A 22,346-nucleotide genomic window follows, 5' to 3' on the forward strand; every position below is an offset into this window, starting at 1 on the left:
ATATTTTCAGAAACATAAGCATACACAAAAATCTGCTTTTGTTTACATTTGTTTTTCAGCATTACATTTATTTCCAGGATAATGTAATGAAAATAAGGGGAAAATTGTTTTTGGAATACTTTATTGGTATGTAGATTTCAGAGAAATGTGGAGTAATCTATACTCTTTGGTGTAAGGGAGGACTGTAAATAAGTACATTATCATTGGACACAAAAATCCCAGAAACAAAGATCTTGGTAAATCTGTAGTTCATGAATTAAACTTGAGCAGCTTGCTGATCTGCTCTTTTAATTCTCCTCCAGGAGGGGGCAGCAGTGCTCCTCATAATAGATATTCTGACCCTCTGAATTTGTCTTGTTTTTTTCCTTCCTCCAACCCCCAGAAATTTAAACAAATTCAGCCCACAGTATTTCCTATAAAAGCCCCTGAGAATTCTCCTCCCAACACAGAAGCATCACCTGTAAGACAGAGAGGGAGATCTGTGGGTGACAATGGGAGCTATTGTAGCATTAGCAGTGTTGCTGGGAATTTTCTCTTGTAAGTGACCATGCTGTATAAAGATTTTTATTTCACATTTAAATTATTCTGAAATATTTTCCAAAGCTTTATTCCAATAATTTAAAATGAAATGTTTGAGTGTTCTGTTGTTTATTTGAATAACTGTATTGCTTACTGATTTACACACACCCTTTTCTTATTTCTCTACAGATGGTCACTGTGTTGAACTCACACAGCCCGGCTCTATGATTGTAACAACAGGACAGCCTTTAACCATCTCCTGTAAAGTCTCTGGGTATTCAGTGACAAGCACCTACTGTACAAACTGGATCCGGCAACCTGCAGGGAAAGCTCTGGAGTGGATTGGGTCCATTTGCCCTGGTGGAGGCACTGGTTATAAAGATTCATTGAAGAACAAGTTCACCATCTCCAGAGACACCTCCAGTAATACATTGTTTTTGAAAGGGAGCAGCCTGCAGACTGGAGACACAGCTTTGTATTACTGTGCTCGAGACGCACAGTGCAGCAAAGCTACAGCAGGGCTGTACAAAAACCCACACTGATGAGTTCTGCAGTAAAACACAACCATCATGTGCACACAGAATAATTCACAAAATAATGCCCCATCCAAACTACCACATCTTTACAACATTCATGATACATTTCTTTAAATCTACTAACTTAATTTAGATGAATAAGAAGATATGCTTTGAATCCTTTGAACTGTATTACTGCATTTCAGAACTGAAGAGATCATATAATTCTGAATCAGTCATAGCAACATAAAGTATCCATTAATATGACATTAATATGACATGGTTATTGTTGGCTAGTTCTACTAGCGAATGCCACAACTGTGAACACAAAGTATGTGAAACATTTAAACCGGAAATAAACAGCTCGTTATAATAACTAGTGATGTTGCCAATTATACCGAGGCATGTGTCGAGTACGTACACTCTGCTTCGAAGCTTGAATCAGAAAATCACATGACCGGTGACAAACAAGTGAAGGGTTTGAGTTTCGGGTTGTCGATATAAGGAAGCAAATCCCTTGCGGGTTGTCGTGGTGGTCGTTAAGTGCCGAGAGTGTCCCCAGTTACATAAGCACTTTTACTGCCCAGTCTAACCCAGACAAATTGTCCCTCTTTATTTCAATTTCCCGCATTGTGTTGTCAACAGGCACGAACATTGGCAAATTGTATTATTGACCTATTTTTTCACTTCGGACATTATGAAATAAATTAGTAGGGAATAATTACATCAGCAAACGTAGCCTAATGATAATTATCATGAATCATGAAGCGATCCCATGAGAATCCGTATGGGCAACAGCACTCGTACACCAGCTGTTTCGGTCCGCTCCGGCGTGCTTGCTAATCAGTCAGGGGGGAAAAGGGAGTGTAGTCTCGTATACCGAAAAGGCAGCCCTTACCCCCAGCTCATTTAGTGTTGTGATTAGTGCAATTGTCTTTCATGCAGAAGATTGGTGTTCAAAACCTACTTGTTTCCTTTTCCTCTTTGTTTTGCTCACTTAAAAAAAAATATACAATAGAAAATACAGTAACAAATTATATTTTTCACTTCAGTGAAACAGCCGATGAGTTTGCAAGATTTTTCTGCCAAAAAAACGCATCTGTGCTATTGGAAGTGGCACGTAATTATTAAGCAGCTGTACATTATTTTACCAGCAGGTGTCACTAGTGTGCACTTGAGGCCTCAAAAAGCATCGTCTCGCCATCACTACCGGCAAAAGAAAACATCGAGAAAACACCGGCTATCCCCCACCTCAGGGAAGGTCTCCTGGAAGCACATGAGGGATGTTACAGCAGCGCTGGAATTCTGCTTCAGACACATGAGCCAGCAGCCTGTCTTTGTCCCACACAGGGGACCCCATGACCTCTGTGCAAAGGGTGTGTCCTGTAGAATTGTGGGAAGTTTGCAGCCGCCTCTAATCCCCGCAAACTGTTTTCAACCTTCTCCTCTCTTCTGGCCCCCCTCCCCCCCACCCCCCTCATTACTCACACCTGCTGACTTTGTCTCCTTCTTTGAAAAGAAGGTTGATGCCATTCGCAATTCCTTCTCACAACCCTCTCCCCCTGCTGACCCTCCTACCTTCCCAAACTCCCTAGCCTCCTTTTCTCCCCTCTCTGACGCCGACACATTGAAACTCCTTACATCCCACCGCCCAACCACCTGTCCTCTTGACCCCATCCCTTCTCCCCTCCTACAATCTATATCCAATGACATTCTCCCTTTTCTCTCCTCTCTAATCAACACCTCCCTCTCTTCCGGCACCATGCCCTCTTCCCTGAAGAGGGCCAGAGTCACTCTCCTTCTCAAAAAACTTACTCTTGACCCCTCTGCTCTGAGCAACTACCGGCCTGTCTCTCTTCTTCCCTTTCTCGCTAAAACTCTGGAACCGGCGGTCTGCTCCCAACTGTCCACTTATCTTCTACAGAACAATCTCCATGACCCCAACCAGTCTGGCTTCAAGAGTGGCCACTCCACTGAGACTGCCCTGCTCGCGGTCACTGAGGCACTCCACTCTGCTAAAGCCAAATCCCTCTCCTTCGTCCTCATCTTCCTCGACCTGTCGGCCGCCTTCAGTACAGTCAACCATGAGATTCAGCTCTCATCGCTGTCTGGGATGGGTGTCACAGGGTCGGCACTCGCTTGGTTTTCCTCCTACCTGTCTGGTCGCTCCTACCAGGTGACTTGGAGGGGCTCAGTCTCTGACCCTCACCCCCTACAAACTGGAGTCCCGCAGGGCTCAGTTCTTGGGCCTCTCCTCTTCTCGCTATACCCCATGTCTCTTGGTTCTGTTATCTCTTCCCATGGCTTTTCTTATCATTCTTACGCTGATGACACCCAACTCTTCATTTCCTTCCCCCCCGACACCCAAGTCACCACACAGATCTCTGCCTGCTTATCTCTGCGTGGATGACTTCCCACCACCTGAAGCTCAACCTTGCCAAAACTGAGCTAAATCCTCTCCATCAATCGACCTCTCACTGACTGTTGAGGACTTTGTAGTTTCCTCCTCCCGTACAGCAAAAAATATTGGGGTGACTCTTGATAACTGCCTCACCCTGGCTCCACAAGTATCCTCCACTGCCAGAACCTGCAGGTTCTTTCTGTATAATATACGCCGCATCCGTCATCTCCTGACGGAGAAAGCCACCCAGCTCCTAGTCCAGGCGCTCGTCATTTCCCACCTGGATTACTGCAATTCCCTCCTAGCCGGTCTCCCAGCGTGCGCCATCAAGCCCCTCCAGCTGGTCCAGAATGCTGCAGCCCGCCTGATCACCAGTCAGCCCAGGTCGGCTCATGTCACCCCGCTTCTCATTGGCCTCCACTGGCTTCCTATTGCCGCACGCATCCGATTCAAGGCCCTAGTGTTGGCATGTCAGGCTGCTAAGGGGACTGCCCCACCTTACATACAATCCCTGATCACTCCCTACTCCCCAGCTAGACCATTCCGGTCTGCCAGCTCTGGTCGCCTTATGGTTCCCTCTCTACGTGCACCTGGTGGTCGAGCTGCACGTTCACGCCTGTTTTCCGTTCTGGTTCCTTAGTTGTGGAATGACTTGCCTACCACTGTCAGGACAACAGAATCCCTCCCCCTATTTTGACGCAGACTCAAAACACACCTTTTCAAACTGTACCTTAGTCCTCCTTCCTGATTTCCCCCGCCCCCCCCCCTTTCTGGTACCCCTATCCTTGTCTAACCCCCCCCAAAAAAAATTAAAAATAAAAATAAAATTGCACTTATGATGACGACTATATGTTTAGAACAGCTTTCCCTGTGTATTTTCCTAGTTCTGGATGTGATGCTTTGACTTGTGGTAGAACCTATGCACTTGTAAGTCGCTTTGGATTAAAAGCTTCTGCCAAATGACAAAAATGTAAAATGTAATGTAAATGGATATAGTCTTTATATTGAGCTGCTGTGCTTTAACCCTGTCATAACTGTAATCAGAATGTCAGGAATCAGAACACTGAACCCAAGAGTGAGACCACGCAAGTTAACGTTAAAGTCTTTATTGACTTCAAAACAGAACAGCCAGGCATGGGACAATATCCAGCAAACAGTAGTGACAGAGGTCAGGCAGTCTGAAAATGAGAGTCCAGGTAAAGGGTCGGTACACAAGCAAACAGGTTCAGCAGGGATAATCCAATATGTGGCCGATGTGACAAGCAAAGGGTTGCTAACAGATGGGCAGTCCAAACAAAAGGAGAAACCAAATTCAAAAATTACAGTCAGGTGTGGAAACAATCAGGTGAGACAGGTGAAACAAATGACAGGGAATGAACAAATTAACACAGACCATAGTGAGCACAGAGGGTAACATAACACAGAAACTCTAACCACTTAAACAAAAAGGAGACAATGAAAAACACAGAACCTGACACAGAAATTGGCACCACTGTAAATAGGACTAAATGTTATGAACAGTGCAGCCACTGTCTCTGTATACGGAGCTCTTTATCTCTCTCCCCATGCAGTTCGTACACTATCCTGTGGCTAATTTGTGACTCGCTGCACCTGCGGTGGCTCTATATATGACGTGGCCCAAGAGTCTCTGTTTCTGAAAAACAGGAAATACCTTCATTCCAGTTCTGTTATTACATGTAACACCCGTCGATGGTAATATTGATTAAAAATAGTGGCATCGCAACTGTTGATACTTATAATTTGTCATTTGCATTTTAACATTTTCCCCTTATGCCTTCCAACAGGATGCTTGGTGGGCGTGGTCCCTCCACAAGCGGCACCTGGAGTGAGTTTAATTCCGGGTTAAAGGAGCTCCACCATACAATGAAATTCTTACTTTGCTTATCCTCCTTCCACGAGCAAGAATTAAAGATTGAAAAGTTTTTTTGTTTTTAAAGACATGTATATATATATATATAGGCCTATATAAGTTACACGCACAGTATTGTGCAAAGAGCAGGTACTTTAATGTAACTAGTACCGCAGGTCATAAAGTGCATAATGATCATGTAGAAGACAGTGTAAATAAAAGATAAATTAATAAATAAAAACTGAATGAGACAGCAGCAGTAACGTGTCTATGTGTTTGCAGAGTGAGTGTATGTGTGTGTGTGTGTGTGTGTGGAGTGAGTGTGTGTGTGTGTGTGTGTGTGTGTGTTTGTGTGAACTGTTAGCTCTTCAAAACAGATTCAATTATTCTCTCAATAGTAAACATGTGGTACCCAATGGAATTGTTAATGATTCAGAAAGACCATATCTCATTATACATCATATAAATTGTGATCCATATTGTTATGGGTTCATGCGCACATTTTTGAGATTTATTTCCAAATAATTTCATGAAAAAAGTAATGAGAAAAGTAAAATATAAACTCATTTGAAAATAAACATATAATAAACTCAAATATTTACTTATTGAGGTCACCTGATTATTTTTCATGGAAACCCAAACCATTGCAAAAAATGTACTCTGTTTTTCCTTTTTTGCCAGGATAAGATAGGATTTGGCAAACAGGATAAATATGGAAGGACTCTTCTTAACTTCTTTTTTTTGTGACCTAAATGGAATGCATTCCAGTGTGAAGGAATATGAATCATAATTACATGAGCTTTAATTCGAAAACAATATAATGAATCGAATATTACTTGTTACTGATGTAAATTCCAGAGTCATGCTGGTGGAAGCAGTGTGCTGTTTTAATTCTCCTCCAGGAGGGGGCAGCAGTGCTCCTTATAATGGATATTCTGACCCTCTGAATTTATCTTGTTTTTCTCCTTCCTCCAACCCCCAGAGATTTAAACAAATTCAGCCCACAGTATTTCCTATAAAAGCCCCTGAGAATTCTCCTCCCAACACAGGAGCATCACCTGTAAGACAGAGGGAGATCTGTGTGTGACAATGGGAGCTATTGTAGCATTAGCAGTGTTGCTGGGAACTTTGTCTTGTGAGGATGCTATATTATTTGCTAATATGTTTTTCAATAAAAAAGTTTCAGTAATATTTTCCAAATCTTTAAATACAAATAAATGAGCATGTTAGTTGTATTTGTGGTTTATATCAATAATTATATTACTTATTGATATACTCAAATTTCTCTCTCCGCAGATGGTCACTGTGTTGAACTCACACAGCCAGGCTCTATGGTTGTAACTCCTGGACACTCTCTGACCATCTCCTGTAAAGTCTCTGGGTATTCCCTGACTGATAGCAGCTATGATACAGCCTGGATCCGACAGCCTGCAGGGAAAGCTCTGGAGTGGATTGGGTATATAGATGCTGATGGAGACACTGCTTATAAAGATTCTCTAAAAAACAAGTTCACCATCTCCAGAGACACCTCCAGCAGCACAGTGTCTTTACAAGGGAGCAGCCTGCAGACTGGAGACACAGCTGTGTATTACTGTGCCCGATACACACAGTGCAGCAAAGCTACAGCAGGGCTGTACAAAAACCCTCCCTGATGAGTTCTGCAGTAAAACACACACCATAATACCATGATGCGGTATACTTAATAAGTACAATAAAAAGATGCCCCATCCCAACAACCATGTCTTTACCACAATCATCATACACTTGAGGAAAATAAATCTATTAAATGCATTTTGATTAATAAGAAGATTACACTTGGAATCCCTTGAACGTTATTACTGCATTACTGCAACAGATCATATCATTCTGTGACTTAGTCATAGCATCATAGAATAAGTATTAATCCATCTGAAATTTTAATCAAAAACATATAACTTACAGGTTCCACAATAATGTTGGTGGAAAAATGTTTCTGTTTGTAAGTGTTATACATGCAGGGTCCAGTGTTTACCACTGGATATGAGGGTGATTTCTGTACTGAGTGGTCCTATGCTGTCTGTGTTGGACACTCTCATTAGAGTGACTTGTGATGTACTGAGTACTAGGGAGCTCCTGGCTCCACTCTCCCACCCTCACCTGCCAGGAAACTCCCTGGATTCACTATGAATAATAATGCAGTCATCAGCCATGGAAGAGACACACGGCTGTAATGATGGATAATACTCATAACTGCTATATGATCTGAGCCCCGTCTACAGCTCTGACAGCTCTATTTAAACAGTGTGAGATCTGCCCACCCAGTGAGGAGGAGTTGATGCAAACTCTGAGCTCTTCCTTCTACATTTACCTCTCTGCACTGAGGGAGGAGGGACTGTTGTTGGAGACTGACTGTAGGACTATCATCACAGACTGCATTCAAAGACTTTCATCATGACTGTTATAACCAGCCTGCTTCTGATTACAGTGTTCTTTACAAGTATGTGTTAATCTGTCATTAATTTCATTTTCAGTAAAGTTGTATTTGTCATGTTGTTCATTGTCATATCTATGTCTCTCTTCATTTCCCAGGTGTTGAATGTCAGACACTGACTGAGTCTGAACCAGCAGTTAAAAAGCCTGGAGAATCCCACAAACTGACCTGTACAGCCTCTGGGTTCACATTCAGTGACTACTATATGGTCTGGATCAGACAGGCTCTTGGGAAGGGACTGGAGTGGATTGCTTATATTAGTACACAGAGTTCATCCATCTACTATTCCCCTTCTGTTCAGGGAAGATTCACTGTATCCAGAGACGACTCCAACAGCAAGCTGTATTTACAGATGAACAGCCTGACAGCTGAAGACACTGCTGTGTATTACTGTGCCAGGCAGTCACTGTGAGAGAGAGTGAGGGGAGAGCCACACAAAAGCCTCTTCCCCTTTATCACACAGAGCTACAGCATAAGGTCTCAAACTCCAGTCCTGGAGGTCTGCAGTCTAGTTTCCTCGGAAAACCCATCGGAAAACCCATGAGAATTTCACCCCATTAGCTTTGTTACTGATCTACTGACCCTCTGAATTTGTCTTGTTTTTCTCCTTCCTCCAACCCCCAGAGATTTAAACAAATTCAGCCCACAGTATTTCATCTGAAAGCCCCAGAGAATTGATGCATCAGCACTAACACCAGCAGGCCTGTAGACCACACCCTGAGAAACAGCTTCATACAGAGACCTCAGAGCAGTGGGGGTTGGCAGTCCATCAGTAAGAACATGGTTGCACACCCCATCCTAAAACACATCTCTGAGTGTAGGGGTCTCAAACTCCAGTCCTGGAGGTCTGCAGTCTTTGCTGGTTTTTGGGATTTCCTCTCAATCAGCAGCCATTTTAGGTCTTAAAGTCTGTAAGTATAGGAAAACATAAAAAACCAGCAGACATAGCGCCCCTCCAGGATTTGAGTGACATGATGATGTCAGAGAAAACATACATTCCCAGAAACATGTTTAAAACTCACACCAATCTCACAAGGATATTTGAAAAATCCAGTAAATCTTGCATAAATGTTTCCTCGATGGTCCACTATATTTATGTTCAACACACTTTTTTTTCAATCACTGTAAAATATAAACAATTGTGTATATGTGAATCGTACTGGCTTAATGGCAAAATATTACTTATGAACCGAACTGCGGGCGGCGGAGAGAAAATGGAAAAGGTCCTGTCTTCCCAGTGATATGGCTTCCTTCCATGCCCTCTTATCATCTTTCCATTCCTCTGTCTCTCTAGCTAAATCTTCCTTCTTTCACTCGAAAATTAACGCGGCCGCCTCTAATCCCCGCAAACTGTTTTCAACTTTCTCCTCTCTTCTGGCCCCCCCTCCCCCCCCACCCCCCTCATCACTCACACCTGATGACTTTGTCTCCTTCTTTGAAAAGAAGGTCGATGCTATTCGCAATTCCTTCTCCCAACCCTCCACCCCTACTGACCCTCCTACCCTCCCCAACTCCCTAACCTCCTTTTCTCTCCTCTCTGACGCCGACACACTGAAACTCCTTACTTCCCACCGCCCAACCACCTGTCCTCTTGACCCCATCCCCTCTCCCCTCCTACAATCTATATCTGATGACATTCTCCCTTTTCTCTCCTCTCTAATCAATCAAAAAAAAAAAAAAATGCACTTATGATGACAACTATGTTTAGAACAGCATTTCATGTGTATTTTGCTAGTTTCTGGATGTGATGCTTTGACTTATGGTAGAACCTATGCACTTGTAAGTCGCTTTGGATGAAAAGCGTCTGCCAAATGACTAAAATGTAAATGTAAAATATACTAAAAAAAAGGGGAATTGTCTTTGGAATACTTTATTGGTATGTAGATTTCAGAGATATGTGGAGTAATGTTTACTCTTTGGGGTAAGGGAGGACTGTAAATATGTACACTATCATTGGACACACAAAGTCCAGATAGAAGTTTATTGATAAATCTGTAGTTAATGAATAAAACTTGACCAACTTGCTAATCTGCTGTTTCAATTACCCTCCAGGAGGGAGCAGCAGTGCTCCTCATAATGGACCCTCTGAATGTATCTTGTTTTCTCCTTCCTCCAACCCCCAGAGATTAAACAAATTCAGCCCACAGTATTTCCTATAAAAGCCCCTGAGAATTATCCTCCTAACACAGGAGCATCACCTGTAAGACAGAGAGGGAGATCTGTGTGTGACAATGGGAGCTATTGTAGCATTCGCAGTGTTGCTGGGAACTTTCTCTTGTAAGTGATCATGCTGTTTTAATATTTTTATTTCACTTTAAGATTATTCTGTGATAAAGTTCCAATATTTTACTTTTAAAAATGCCTAAATTTACAGTTGAATACTATATGCTGTTTCATTCATTTCTTATATTGCTGACATGGATCTTTTTTATTTCTGTCTCCACAGATGGTCACTGTGTTGAACTCACACAGCCAGGCTCTATGATAGTAAAACCAGGAGAATCTCTGAGCATCTCCTGTAAAGTCTCTGGGTATTCACTGACAGGCTACTATACAGGATGGATCCGCCAACCTGCAGGGAAAGCTCTGGAGTGGATTGGATATATGCTTGGAGGTGGGAGTTCGTATTACAAGGATTCACTGAAGAGCAAGTTCACCATCTCTATAGACACCTCCAGCAGCACAGTGTCTTTACAAGGGAGCAGCCTGCAGACTGGAGACACAGCTGTGTATTACTGTGCCCGATACACACAGTGCAGCAAAGCTACAGCAGGGCTGTACAAAAACCCACCCTGATGAGTGTAGTGGTAGAACAGAAACATTGAAGAGCTCAGTGAAGTCTGCACCCCATATAACCAGAACATGAATTAAAATATGTCAATGGCATACGGGTTTGGGACCTGTGTTTGGAATGCAAAAGTTGTGGGTTCGATTCCCAGCTGGATTGTACACATTCAGAAGGCTTTTCCTGGACTGTCTGACTGATAATCCAGCTGCATCAATGGAGTTCATGCAAAAATGTAACTGACATTTAGTTTCATGATTCCAGTAACGAATCGGTAGTGAATGCATTATGAACATGTGAAAGGCGACATACAGTATATGCTTTATGAAAGCCATATTTATTTATTCATTTATTTATTCATTTTTGCGTATAATTTCTGTCACTTTATGACTAAATTCTAGAAGCCTGTAGTTCATTATTGACACTGAATTAAAAGAGGTCTGCCTGATTTCTTTACGATTGTCTTTGTAAATGAGAAAATCTTCATTGCATGCAAATAAAAGTTCCAGATACAATCCTTCCTGCACTTTGTGCATCTATATAATATCTGATAGTCAAATCATAACTCCATGAACATTAATTCTGAATTCACCCCATTAGCTTTGCGACTGATCGACTGACCCTCTGAATTTATCTTGTTTTTCTCCTTCCTCCAACCCCTAGAGATTTAAACAAATTCAGCCCACAATATTTCCTATGAAAGCCCCTGAGACTTGATGCATCAGCACTAAGACCAGCAGGCCTGTAGACCATACAGGGACCTCAGAGCAGTCCCTCAAGCTTTTCTTCAGCTTTTCAATACAAGAACATAAATTGTCAGATTGAGATAATCAATAAGAGGGGGGTTGGCAGTCCATCAGTAAGAACATGGGTGCACACCCCATCCTAAAACACACCTCTCAGTGCAGGGGTCTCAAACTCCAGTCCTGGAGGTCTGCAGTCTGCTGGTTTTTGTGATTTCCTCACAATCAACAGCCATTTTAGTCTTGCAAAAATGTGTGCAGACTCCCTCCAATCAGAGACTTAAATTAAGCATGCAAGTGTAGAGGTTGAGATCTCTGTAACTAAGTGCAACGTGTGTTCCAATATTACACTGTCGTTTCAGCACAATGTTCCAACACATTCTAATCAATAAAAACATCCTACTCCTAAATATATTTGACCAGATTTGCCGCAAACTGTTTGTACTTGAGTTCTACTGGTCAAAACTAATAAATGGTGAATTGACCTCACTAGTCATATTCCTCTCTTCAGCATGGACTCCTGTTGTATGGCAGTGACTCTCACTGCACTGACTCACCTCCCGCAGCCTGCAGTGACTCCACAGTTATGACTCTTCCAATCTGCACTGACTCCCTGGGCGTGCCATCTCTTTGTGTGAAAACAGGAAGGTCTGTATGCAAATCAGGCCTGTGTGTCCCCTGCTATAACAGACCTTTCCTGCGAGAGCCGAGAGACACTGATGTGCGTCAGTCAAAGTCGTCCTGACTGCAACTGCAACTGCAAACATGAGCTGTCTGCTCCTTCCTCTCTTGGTCTTTCTGCCATGTAAGCCATTGATGACGTTGGTCTCGGATCATCACAATACCATTGTAATGTCCTTCTCTGCGAATAAGTGTCATTTAGGATGGGACTGAGCTACATGTGTTAGCCAGTCAGGAATATCAGTTTACGGTGGTAATACTGCAGTTTAACCCACAGTAATCCTGCCTTTAATCCTGTTTTAGGTTTGGACGCCATCACATTGACCTCCTCCCCTGCACAGGTGGGGTCACCTGGAGGGTCGGTGAAGGTGTCCTGTCAGGTTTCTGGGTACGCCCTGACAGACTACGGCACAAGCTGGATCCGGAAGCATCCGGGGAACACCATGGAGTGGATGGGAATCATGTGGGGAGGGGGAAGCATTGATTCTCCAGCATCATTCAAGAGCCGTTTCACCATCTCCAGAGACAGCAGCAACGTGCTGTACTTAGATATTAGCAGCCTGCAGACTGAGGACACAGCTGTGTATTACTGTGCCCGATGCGCACAGTGCAGCATCGCAACGCTAGAGCTGTACAAAAACCCACACTGATGAGTTTCACAGCAAAACACAACCATCATGTGGAGACAGAATAATTCATAAAATAATGCCTCCTACATTACATTACATTATTGGCATTTGGCAGACGCTCTTATCCAGAGCGACGTACAACAAAGCTACCACGTATTTTCAGAAAAAGAAATCTATTGAATGCATTTTGATGAATAAGAAAATTATGTTTTGAATCCCATGAACTTTATTACTACATTGACAGAACAGATCATATTATTCTGTGAATTAGTCATCACAACTAGTCTGATCAAAAACCTGTTTGTGAAGGGTTTCACTATAATAGTTTCACTATAATATTCAATATAATAAATATAGAATTTTTGTGAGTGTTGCATATGCAGGGTCTAGTGTTTACCACTTGATATCAGGGTGATTTCTGTACTGAGTACTGGGGAGCTCCTGGCTCCACTCTCCCACCCTCACCTGCCAGGAAACTCCCTGGATTCACTATGAATAATAATGCAGTCATCAGCCATGGAAGAGAGACACACGGCAAACTCTGAGCTCCTCCTTCTACACTTCTCTGCACTGCTGTTTTAATTCTCCTCCAGGAGGGGGCAGCAGTGCTCCTCATAATGGATATTCTGACCCTCTGAACTTATCTTGTTTTTCTCCTTCCTCCAAACCCCATAGATAAAACAAATTCTGCACTTGTACTTGCGTTTGATCTGCACGTTGTTGTACGTCGCTCTGGATAAGAGCGTCTGCTAAATGCCATGTCATGTAATGTAACAGGCATTTAGCAGACGCTCTTATCTAGAGCGACATACAATGAATCATGTGGTTATGATATGCACCCAATGGCATTGTTTATTCAATTCAATTCAATTCAAACCTTATTTCAGACTCAGAGTCCAGATGAAAGACAAGACACATTTTTGTGACCAAAGTGGAATGTATTCCAGTGTCTAGAAATATGTGTCATAATTACATGAGCTTTCATTCTGGAACAACATAATGAATCGATCATTACAGTTACTGTAATGGGGCGACATGGCTCAGGCCATAAGAGCAGTTGTCAGGCAGTCGGAGGGTTGCTGGTTCGATCCTGCGCCTGGGCTTTGTTGAAGTGTCCCTGAGCGAGACACCTAACCCCTAAATGCTCCTGACGAGTGGGTTAGTGCCTTGCATGGCAGCCAATCGCCGTTGGTGCGTGAGTGTGTGTATGAATGGGTGAATGAGAAGCATCAATTGTACAGTGCTTTGGATAAAGGCGCTATATAAATGCCAACCATTTACCATTACCATTTACTGGTGTAAATTCCGGAGTAATGCTGGTGGAAGCAGTCTGCTGTTTTAATTCTCCTCCAGGAGGGGGCAGCAGTGCTCCTCATAATGGATATTTTGACCCCCTGAATTTATCTTGTTTTTCTCCTTCCTCCAACCCCCAGAGATTAAACAAATTCAGCCCACAGTATTTCCTATAAAAGCCCCTGAGAATTCTGCTCCCAACACAGGAGCATCACCTGTAAGACAGAGGGAGATCTGTGTGTGACAATGGGAGTTATTGTAGCATTCGCAGTGTTACTGGCAACTTTATCTTGTGAGAATGCTGTATTAATTGCTATTATTTTTTTAATAAAAAAGTTTCTGTAATATTTTCCCAATCTTTAAATACAAATAAATCAGCATGTTAGTGGTAATTGTGGTTTATATCAATAATTATATTACTTATTGATATTCTCAAATTTCTCTCTCTACAGATGGTTACTGTGTTGAACTCACACAGCCAGGCTCTATGGTTGTAACTCCAGGACACTCCCTGACCATCTCCTGTAAAGTGTCTGGGTATTCCCTGACTGATAGCAGCTATGGTACACACTGGATCCGACAGCCTGCAGGGAAAGCTCTGGAGTGGGTGGGAGGTATATGGCCGGGTGGAGGTACTGGTTATAAAGATTCACTGAAGAGCAAGTTCACCATCTCCAGAGACACCTCCAGCAGCACAGTGTCTTTACAAGGGAGCAGCCTGCAGACTGGAGACACAGCTGTGTATTACTGTGCCCGACACCCACAGTGCAGCAAAGCTACAGCAGGGCTGTACAAAAACCCACCCTCTTGAATATCCCTGCTGAACATGCACTGGACTTGTGTGGATAATAACATGGGGGCTTGGTGGTTTTGTTAAGCAGAGCAGTAAAGGAGGATCTGGCAGCTGCATCCTGTGAGTCTCTGTGTGTGTCCAACTGCGTACAACCAGAGGAACCCCAACCCAATCAATGAATAAATACATAAACCATTCTGGTCTTGGCATCTGCCTACTGCTACACAGTCTTGGAATTGTAATATTTTGGTGGAAATTGTAAAACGTTACAACATTTCCACCAAAAATATATATTAAAATGAATGTCCAGTTTGCTCAGTGTGAATCAGATGACTGCTAAAATTTCAAACTGTCTCAAGTTCACTGCTACCTTTAGCTTCAGTAATTACACTGTAAATGTACATTCATCATGAACACAAACACTGCATTCATGGGTCAGTCAGACCTGTGGCAAGCAAATATTTGAAATATTATCATCATATACTTTTTCAAAGAAGTGAAATCAAAACACCAATTGACACCTGATTTATAATATTTCTGGAAAATTCAGACCAAACAAGTACTTATATACATATATACGCTGTATGCAAATGTAAATTGTTACGACGCAGATATGCAAATATAACTTCCCCACGCTCTTTAAAACACAGCGTTTGAGCTCATATTCACTGATGAGCTGCACGGGTCACTTCCTGTCTTTCTGTTGCTGTGAATGAAATAAAATGGAGACCTTTGTGTTCATCACAGCTTTGCTGTTTGCCTTTGAATGTAAGAACCCTGATTTTATTCCCTCTCTTCCCCTGTCTCGCAGCAGCTGAAACAGCGATGGCTACAGAACTGCTGTGAACCTGTGCTTTGTCCCCTTCTGCAGATGCTCACTGTGACCCCACACTGACGGAGTCTGATCCACAGGTGAAGAAGCCTGGAGAATCCGTCAGGCTCTCCTGTAAAATTACTGGATTCTCTCTCAGCAGCAACAGCGTGCACTGGGTTCGACAGGCTCCAGGCAAAGGGCTGCAATGGGTTGGATACTACGAGGGTTCCTTCCACAGTCGTTTCAAAGTGACAGAAGATTCATCCAACAGCATTGCTTACTTGGACATCACAGACCTCCAGCCCTCAGACACAGCCGTGTATTACTGTGCCCGAGAGCCACAGTGAAACAGATTACAGCCCTGCTGTACAGAAACCCTCCACAGATGATTTAACAGGCAGCATGTGCCTGGCTGTGCTGTGTGGCCTCAGTTCATCACACTGGAGATATTTCCTGTTTTTGTTCTTCTCCTGTAACTCAACCATGAAGCTAAAGCACACATTTATATTCTTTTTTTTTAATGGACATTGACATTCATTTTATAGAACATAACAGATACATTTAATACAACCATTTCAATAAAACTTTAAAAACAAAGAAATTATAAACATTCAAGTATGTCCTTGTGAGGTCCCATCAGTTTCTTAATGAGCAACAGCTTGAGTAACGAGTGAACGTTTGAAAAGGAACACACAACTTTAGCTTGATTACACAGTGTGAATCTAGAATTAGGTATAGAGCATAGAGCATGTGTGAATAATATTTCTGACTAATATTCTATGGGATGTACTAAATACAAAACATGCTCCAAAATGTAGTCTTGGTTATTTGATCAAGCTAAATATTTTAAATAGAAATTGAGCATGTTTTGCAACCAATATATCCAATAGAATATCCCTAATCCAGAATAATTTTGAATTTTGAAATGAATCAGAGGATTCTACTTTGAATCTCAGTAAAGCAATATAGGTTTTATCCTGGAACAGGAGGATAACATTTAATTCGATTTTCATCACGGTGAAAACACAATATATATAATGTATATAATTTAAAGTGTTAAATTTGAGGAAGCAGTCTGCTCTTTTAATTCTCCTCCAGGAGGGGGCAGCAGTGCTCCTCATCATGGATATTCTGACCCTCTGAATTTATCTTGTTTTTCTCCTTCCTCCAACCCCCAGAGATTTAAACAAATTCAGCCCACAGTATTTCCTATAAAAGCCCCTGAGAATTCTTCTCCCAACACAGGAGCATCACCTGTAAGACAGAGAGGGAGATCTGTGGGTGACAATGGGAGCCATTGTAGCATTAGCAGTGTTGCTGGGAACTTTCTCTTGTAAGTGACCATGCTGTATTAAGATTTTTATTTCACATTGAAATTATGCTTCAATATTTTCCAAAGGTTCATTCTAATAACTTAAAATGAAATGTTTGAGTGTTTTGCTGTTTATTTCAATAATAATTTCAATAATCAGTATTACTGATTTACACACACCCTTTTCTTATTTCTCTACAGATGGTCACTGTGTTGAACTCACACAGCCAGGCTCTATGGTAGTAACACCAGGACAGTCTTTAACCATCTCCTGTAAAGTCTCATATTCAGTGACAAGCACCTACTGTACAAACTGGATGCGGCAACCTGCAGGGAAAGCTCTGGAGTGGATTGGATACATTTGTTATGATGGAAGCACCGGCTATAAAGATTCATTAAAGAACAAGTTCACCATCTCCAGAGACACCTCCAGTAACACATTGTTTTTGAAAGGGAGCAGCCTGCAGACTGGAGACACAGCTGTGTATTACTGTGCCCGACAGACACAGTGCCACAAAGCTACAGCAGGTCTGTACAAAAACCCACCCTGATGAGTTCTGCAGTAAAACACGACCATCATGTGCACACAGAATAATTCACAAAATAATGCCCCATCCAAACTACCACATCTTTACAACATTCATGATACATTTCTTTCAATCTACAAAGTTAATTTAGATGAATAAGAAGATTATACTTTGAATCCTTCTGTATTACTGCATTTCATAACTGAACAGATAACATTTTTCTGAATCAGTCATAGCAACATAGAATAAGCATTCCTTAATATGGCATTAATATGACATGGATATTGTTGGTTAGTTCTATTATAGGGGTAAATTCACAGAACAAAAGATCTCCCTCCTAAAAGCATGATAAACAAGCACAAGTCAAAATCAGACTCCACCTTAGTGAGCAGGCTGGTTCCTCCAAAACTCTCGACGATGTATGTGTAACCTCATATATTCGTCTGCGTTGTGTCTCAATGAAAGGCAGGAGACGTGGGACCAGTTCGTCAGTTTTTTAGCCTGGCGCAAAAGACAATACGTTGGATTCCGTCGCAAGGCGGCATGGATCAACACAGCATGCGTGGCTCTAATCCTTTTGAACTGGGCTCGCTATTTTTATAAGTTCAATAAAAATACAGCAAGAATATCCAAATGAAATACATAACATGTACCTGGCGCAAAAGACAATACGTTGGATTCCGTAGCAAGGCGGCATGGATCAACACAGCATGCTAATATGAAAAGGAGATGAAATATTAGCTATTCACACGTGTTGTTATAAACTTCGATAAAAAATAGCTCTCAATGTGCAAAAGTGTAACACAGAATACACTGTTTACATAAGGGACGCATGTAGAACATATTTTAGTAGTTAGTGTTAACTTAGAACGTTCAGTTGTAGAATTGTAAAATAATATTCCAGGAGCGCTTTTTAACACAATTTACCGTGGCTCTAATCCTTTTGAACTGGGACGAGAGCCACGCAGTTCTACCTGTTTATCCCCTAGGGGCCAGTATTCTCCCAACAGTGTTACATGTCTAGATAGTAGTATAGAAAATTATACAGAAAGCTTGCAAGTGGAAGAAACCAAATCATCACTGTTACATATGCTAAAAGTGTATCAATATATCCGTATTGAAGTATGATATGTACGCTGTATAGTTTCAAACTGATTAACTGCTAAATTGTGCTAGAAGGCGTCTCGAACTGTGTCAAGGACAGCGGGCAAAGCGAGATATGCCTTTACAGCTGATTTCTCCGGGACTCTCGATGTTTTACGCCAGAAGTGTATCTATTTGCAAGTGACTTATAATCAATATATCCCATGTACGCTGCTTGTTATCAAATCAAATGAACCTAGAACATTAATTATAGCTGAGCTTATGAAAACGCAAGAAACCACAGTGAAAACTGTTGAAATGAGAGCAAAGAATGCAACATACATTTACTCCCTTAGAAGAGAATAATTAATCAAATGTTTAGTATGTCTGTATATTAGAAAAGTATATTAGAAGTGAATATTAATCAAATGTTTAGTATGTCTGTATATTTTCAATAATTTACTGCTCATAAGGTCGTGACAGAAAAGTGACCCATATGTGGAAAGATACAGAGTGACATGTATGGATGACGTGTGTGTTAGAGGGGGGGCATCCAGAACTTTATGAGGTCTGGTAGTTTTCCACTCTGCCAAGAGCAGGTGCGGGGTGAAGTGAGGACGGGGGGAGTCCTGAACTTTGTTCGTAGTTGGCAGAACACCCTGAACTTTGTACAGAGCTGGCAGAGCATAAGGACCTTTGGCGATTTTCCACAATGATGTTGTGGGAGGAGCTTTGGGAGGAGTTAAGATAAGAACAGTGTTGGCGATTTGCCACAATGAGGTTTGAGGAGGGGTTGTAGGAGGAGTAACTGTTTATAAAATGGGTGTAACAATGACAGTCGGGGTTCAGTTCTGGAGAACTGATCCGGCTTTATGCATGTGTGCTAATAAAGTCTGATTTTCCTGAAGAACTTGCTGCCGTGGTGTCGTCTTTTCCCTCGTGAAGATGTTTTTCGACAAATTGAAGATTTGGACTCTGTCATTTCCTAGACATGACACTATTAGCGAGTGCCGCAACTGTGAACACAAAGTATGTGAAACATTTAAACCGTAAATAAACAGCGCGTTATAATAACTGATGATGTCGGCAATTATACCGAAGCGTGTGTCGAATACGTAAGCCCTGCTTCGAGGAAAATCATGTGACCGATGACAAACGAGTGAAGAACAACCTGATCGGTTTCGTTTGAGCATTGCTCTCTGGTTTGAGTTTCGGGTTGTCGATATAGGGAAGCAAATCCTCACTTTCACTCTTGGGTTGTCGTGGTGGTCATTAAGTGCCGAGAGTGTCCCCAGTTACAAAAGCACTTTTACTGCCCAGTGTAACCCAGACAAATGGTCCCTCTTTATTTCAATCTCCCGCATTGTGTTGTCAACAGGCACTTAACATAGGCTAATTGTATTATTTACCTATTTTTTCACTTGTTGAATCGGACATTAGGAAATAAATTAGTAGGGAATAATTACATCAGCAAACGTAGCCTAATGATAACTGCATCATGAATCATGAAGCGATACCATGAGAATCCTGATTGGCAACACCACTCGTACATATCAAAGCTGTTTCAGTCCGCTCCTGGGTACTTGCTAATCAGTCAGGGGAAAAAAAGGAGTGTAGTCTCGTATACCGAAAAAGCAGCCCTTACTCCGGCTCATTTAGTGTTGTGATTAGTGCAACTGTCTTTAATGCAGAAGATTGGGGTTCAAAACCTACTTGTTTCCTTTTCCTCTTTGTTTCGCTTTCTTAAAAAAAAAAAAATACAATAACAAATTATATTTTTCACCACAGTGAAACAGGTCCATTGGAACAACTTTCGGTTTAGACCGGGATTGGGCAACTCCATTCCTGGAGGGCCGGTGAGTTTGCAAGATTTTTCTGCCAAAAAAACGCATCTGTGCTACTGGAAGTGGCATGTAATTATAAAGCAGCTGTACATTATTTTACCAGCAGGTGTCACGAGTGTGCACTTGAGGCATCGAGAAATGCATCCACTTTTGCAACACAAATGGCTGGAAATCTTCAACGTTTCAAAAAGCATCATCTCGCCATCACTGTTACAACCCTGGCTCAAGGAATATAACAATGGAAACAGACAGTTAGTGTTTGAAAATAACTAAATTCATTGTAACACAGGAACTATGAACTGCTCAAAACAAAATGGTGGCGGTTGAAGGCCCTGCTGCAGCAGAGCTGGCTGCCAAGACAAAGAGAGAGAGCTTGAGGAGGAAGGGGAGGAGTTTATATACTCCAGCCTATGGCAGGTGTGGCGGGTTAGTAATCAGTGCAGGGTACACCTCCTGGCTCCACCTGCAGGTAGAGACTAGAACCACATATACCCCCATACATAACTATCACTACCGGAAAAAGAAAACATTGAGAAATCACCGGCTCTCCCCCACCTCAGGGAAGGTCTCCTGGAAGCACATAAGCCAGCAGCCTGTCTTTGTCCCACACAGGGGACACCATGACCTCTGTACGAAGGGTGTGTCCTGTAGGATTGTGGGAAGTTTGGATATAGTCTTCATATTGAGCTGCTGTGCTTTAACCCTGTCATAACTGTAATCAGAATGTCAGGACACTGAACCCAAGAGCGAGACCACAAAAGTTAACGTTAAAGTCTTTATTGACTTCAAAACAGAACAGCCAGGCAGGGGACGATATACAGCAAACAGTAGTGACAGAGGTCAGGCAGTCGGAAAACGAGAGTCCAGGCAAAGGGTCGGTACACAAGCAAACGGGTTCAGCAGGGATAATCCAATATGTGGCCGATGTGACAAGCAAAGGGTCGATAACAGATGGGCAGTGCAAACAAAAGGAGAAACCAAAATCAAAAACCTGATAGGGAAACAGAGTCCAAACACAACGGGTCAAATCAGAACAAAAGGGAAAATCAAGAGACGGCAGTCTAGATCAAAACAGGAGTCCACTGGAGAGCATGGCTAAGGCTCATGACAGTCTGCCAACTAACTGCACCAGCAAAGGGGTTTTTATACATAGGTAACGAGAGGGAATTACAATCAGGTGTGGAAACAATCAGGTGGGAGACAGGTGAAACGAATGACAGGGAATGAATGAATTAACACAGACCATGGTGAGCACAGAGGGTAACATAACACAGAAACACTAACCACTTAAACAAAAACGTGACAATGAAAAACACAGAACCTGACACAGAAATTGGCACCACTGTAAATAGGACAAAATGTTATGAACAGTGCAGCCACTGTTTCTGTATAAGGAGCTCTTTATCTCTCTCCCCATGCAGTTCGTACACTATCCTGTGGCTAATTTGTGACTCGCTGCACCTGCGGTGGCTCTATATGTGACTTGGTCCAAGAGTCTCTGTTTCTGAAAAACAGGAAATACCTTCATTCCAGTTCTGTTATTACATGTAACACCCGTCGATGGTAATATTGATTAAAAATAGTGGCATCGCAACTGTTGATACTGAAAATATATAGAATTTATATGATATTTAAATTATTTGAAATAGGCCGTTGCTCACTTTCCAGCCACCAGGGGGCAGGGTTGTAGTGGTGAGTCCTCAGAAGTACATGGGGGGGGGGGGTTGAAAAAAAAACAGGATACAATTGGCGAGGAAATTGGGAGAAAAATGTTTTTTTGTTTTTAAGTGTGATTTTAAGAGGGGGTCATACTTCACCTACAAGCAAACCTTTGAGTGTACTGTCATTAAAAAGCTATCTGAAAAGATAGAGGAGGGATGGAAGTCCAGTTTGAGGCAGACCTGTTTGGGTAATCTGGACTTGAATGTGAAGATCTTTATAAATAGTAAGAGATCTGCCCACCCAGTGAGGAGGAGTTGATGCAAACTCTGAGCTCTTCCTTCTACATTTACCTCTCTGCACTGAGGGAGGAGGGACTGTTGTTGGAGACTGACTGGAGGACTATCA

At 42.2% G+C, this 22,346-nt stretch overlaps 5 gene segments (V, D, J or C); all 5 read left to right on the forward strand.

Annotated features, from left to right (window-relative positions):
• Positions 1-6,364: 6,364 nt before the first annotated feature.
• Positions 6,365-6,903, forward strand: LOC133114618 (Ig heavy chain V region 914-like; the record flags this gene model as incomplete). The annotated part of the segment is given in 2 exon segments: positions 6,365-6,440; positions 6,602-6,903. Coding segments are annotated over 2 exon segments (348 nt in total), but the record flags the coding sequence as incomplete, so codon positions are not given.
• A 3,065-nt stretch (positions 6,904-9,968) lies between these two features.
• Positions 9,969-10,517, forward strand: LOC133121610 (immunoglobulin heavy variable 4-38-2-like; the record flags this gene model as incomplete). The annotated part of the segment is given in 2 exon segments: positions 9,969-10,052; positions 10,222-10,517. Coding segments are annotated over 2 exon segments (342 nt in total), but the record flags the coding sequence as incomplete, so codon positions are not given.
• A 1,515-nt stretch (positions 10,518-12,032) lies between these two features.
• Positions 12,033-12,634, forward strand: LOC133121395 (Ig heavy chain V region 914-like). The segment is given in 2 exon segments: positions 12,033-12,108; positions 12,288-12,634. Coding segments are annotated over 2 exon segments (387 nt in total).
• A 1,490-nt stretch (positions 12,635-14,124) lies between these two features.
• On the forward strand, positions 14,125-14,660 carry LOC133121609 (Ig heavy chain V region PJ14-like; the record flags this gene model as incomplete). The annotated part of the segment is given in 2 exon segments: positions 14,125-14,198; positions 14,359-14,660. Coding segments are annotated over 2 exon segments (348 nt in total), but the record flags the coding sequence as incomplete, so codon positions are not given.
• Positions 14,661-15,377: 717 nt separating this feature from the next.
• On the forward strand, positions 15,378-16,006 carry LOC133121396 (immunoglobulin heavy variable 1-24-like). The segment is given in 3 exon segments: positions 15,378-15,467; positions 15,571-15,850; positions 16,003-16,006. Coding segments are annotated over 3 exon segments (330 nt in total).
• The last annotated feature ends 6,340 nt before the right edge of the window (positions 16,007-22,346 follow it).

This window comes from Conger conger, chromosome 2, assembly GCF_963514075.1.
Source record: "Conger conger chromosome 2, fConCon1.1, whole genome shotgun sequence".
NCBI lineage: Eukaryota > Metazoa > Chordata > Actinopteri > Anguilliformes > Congridae > Conger > Conger conger.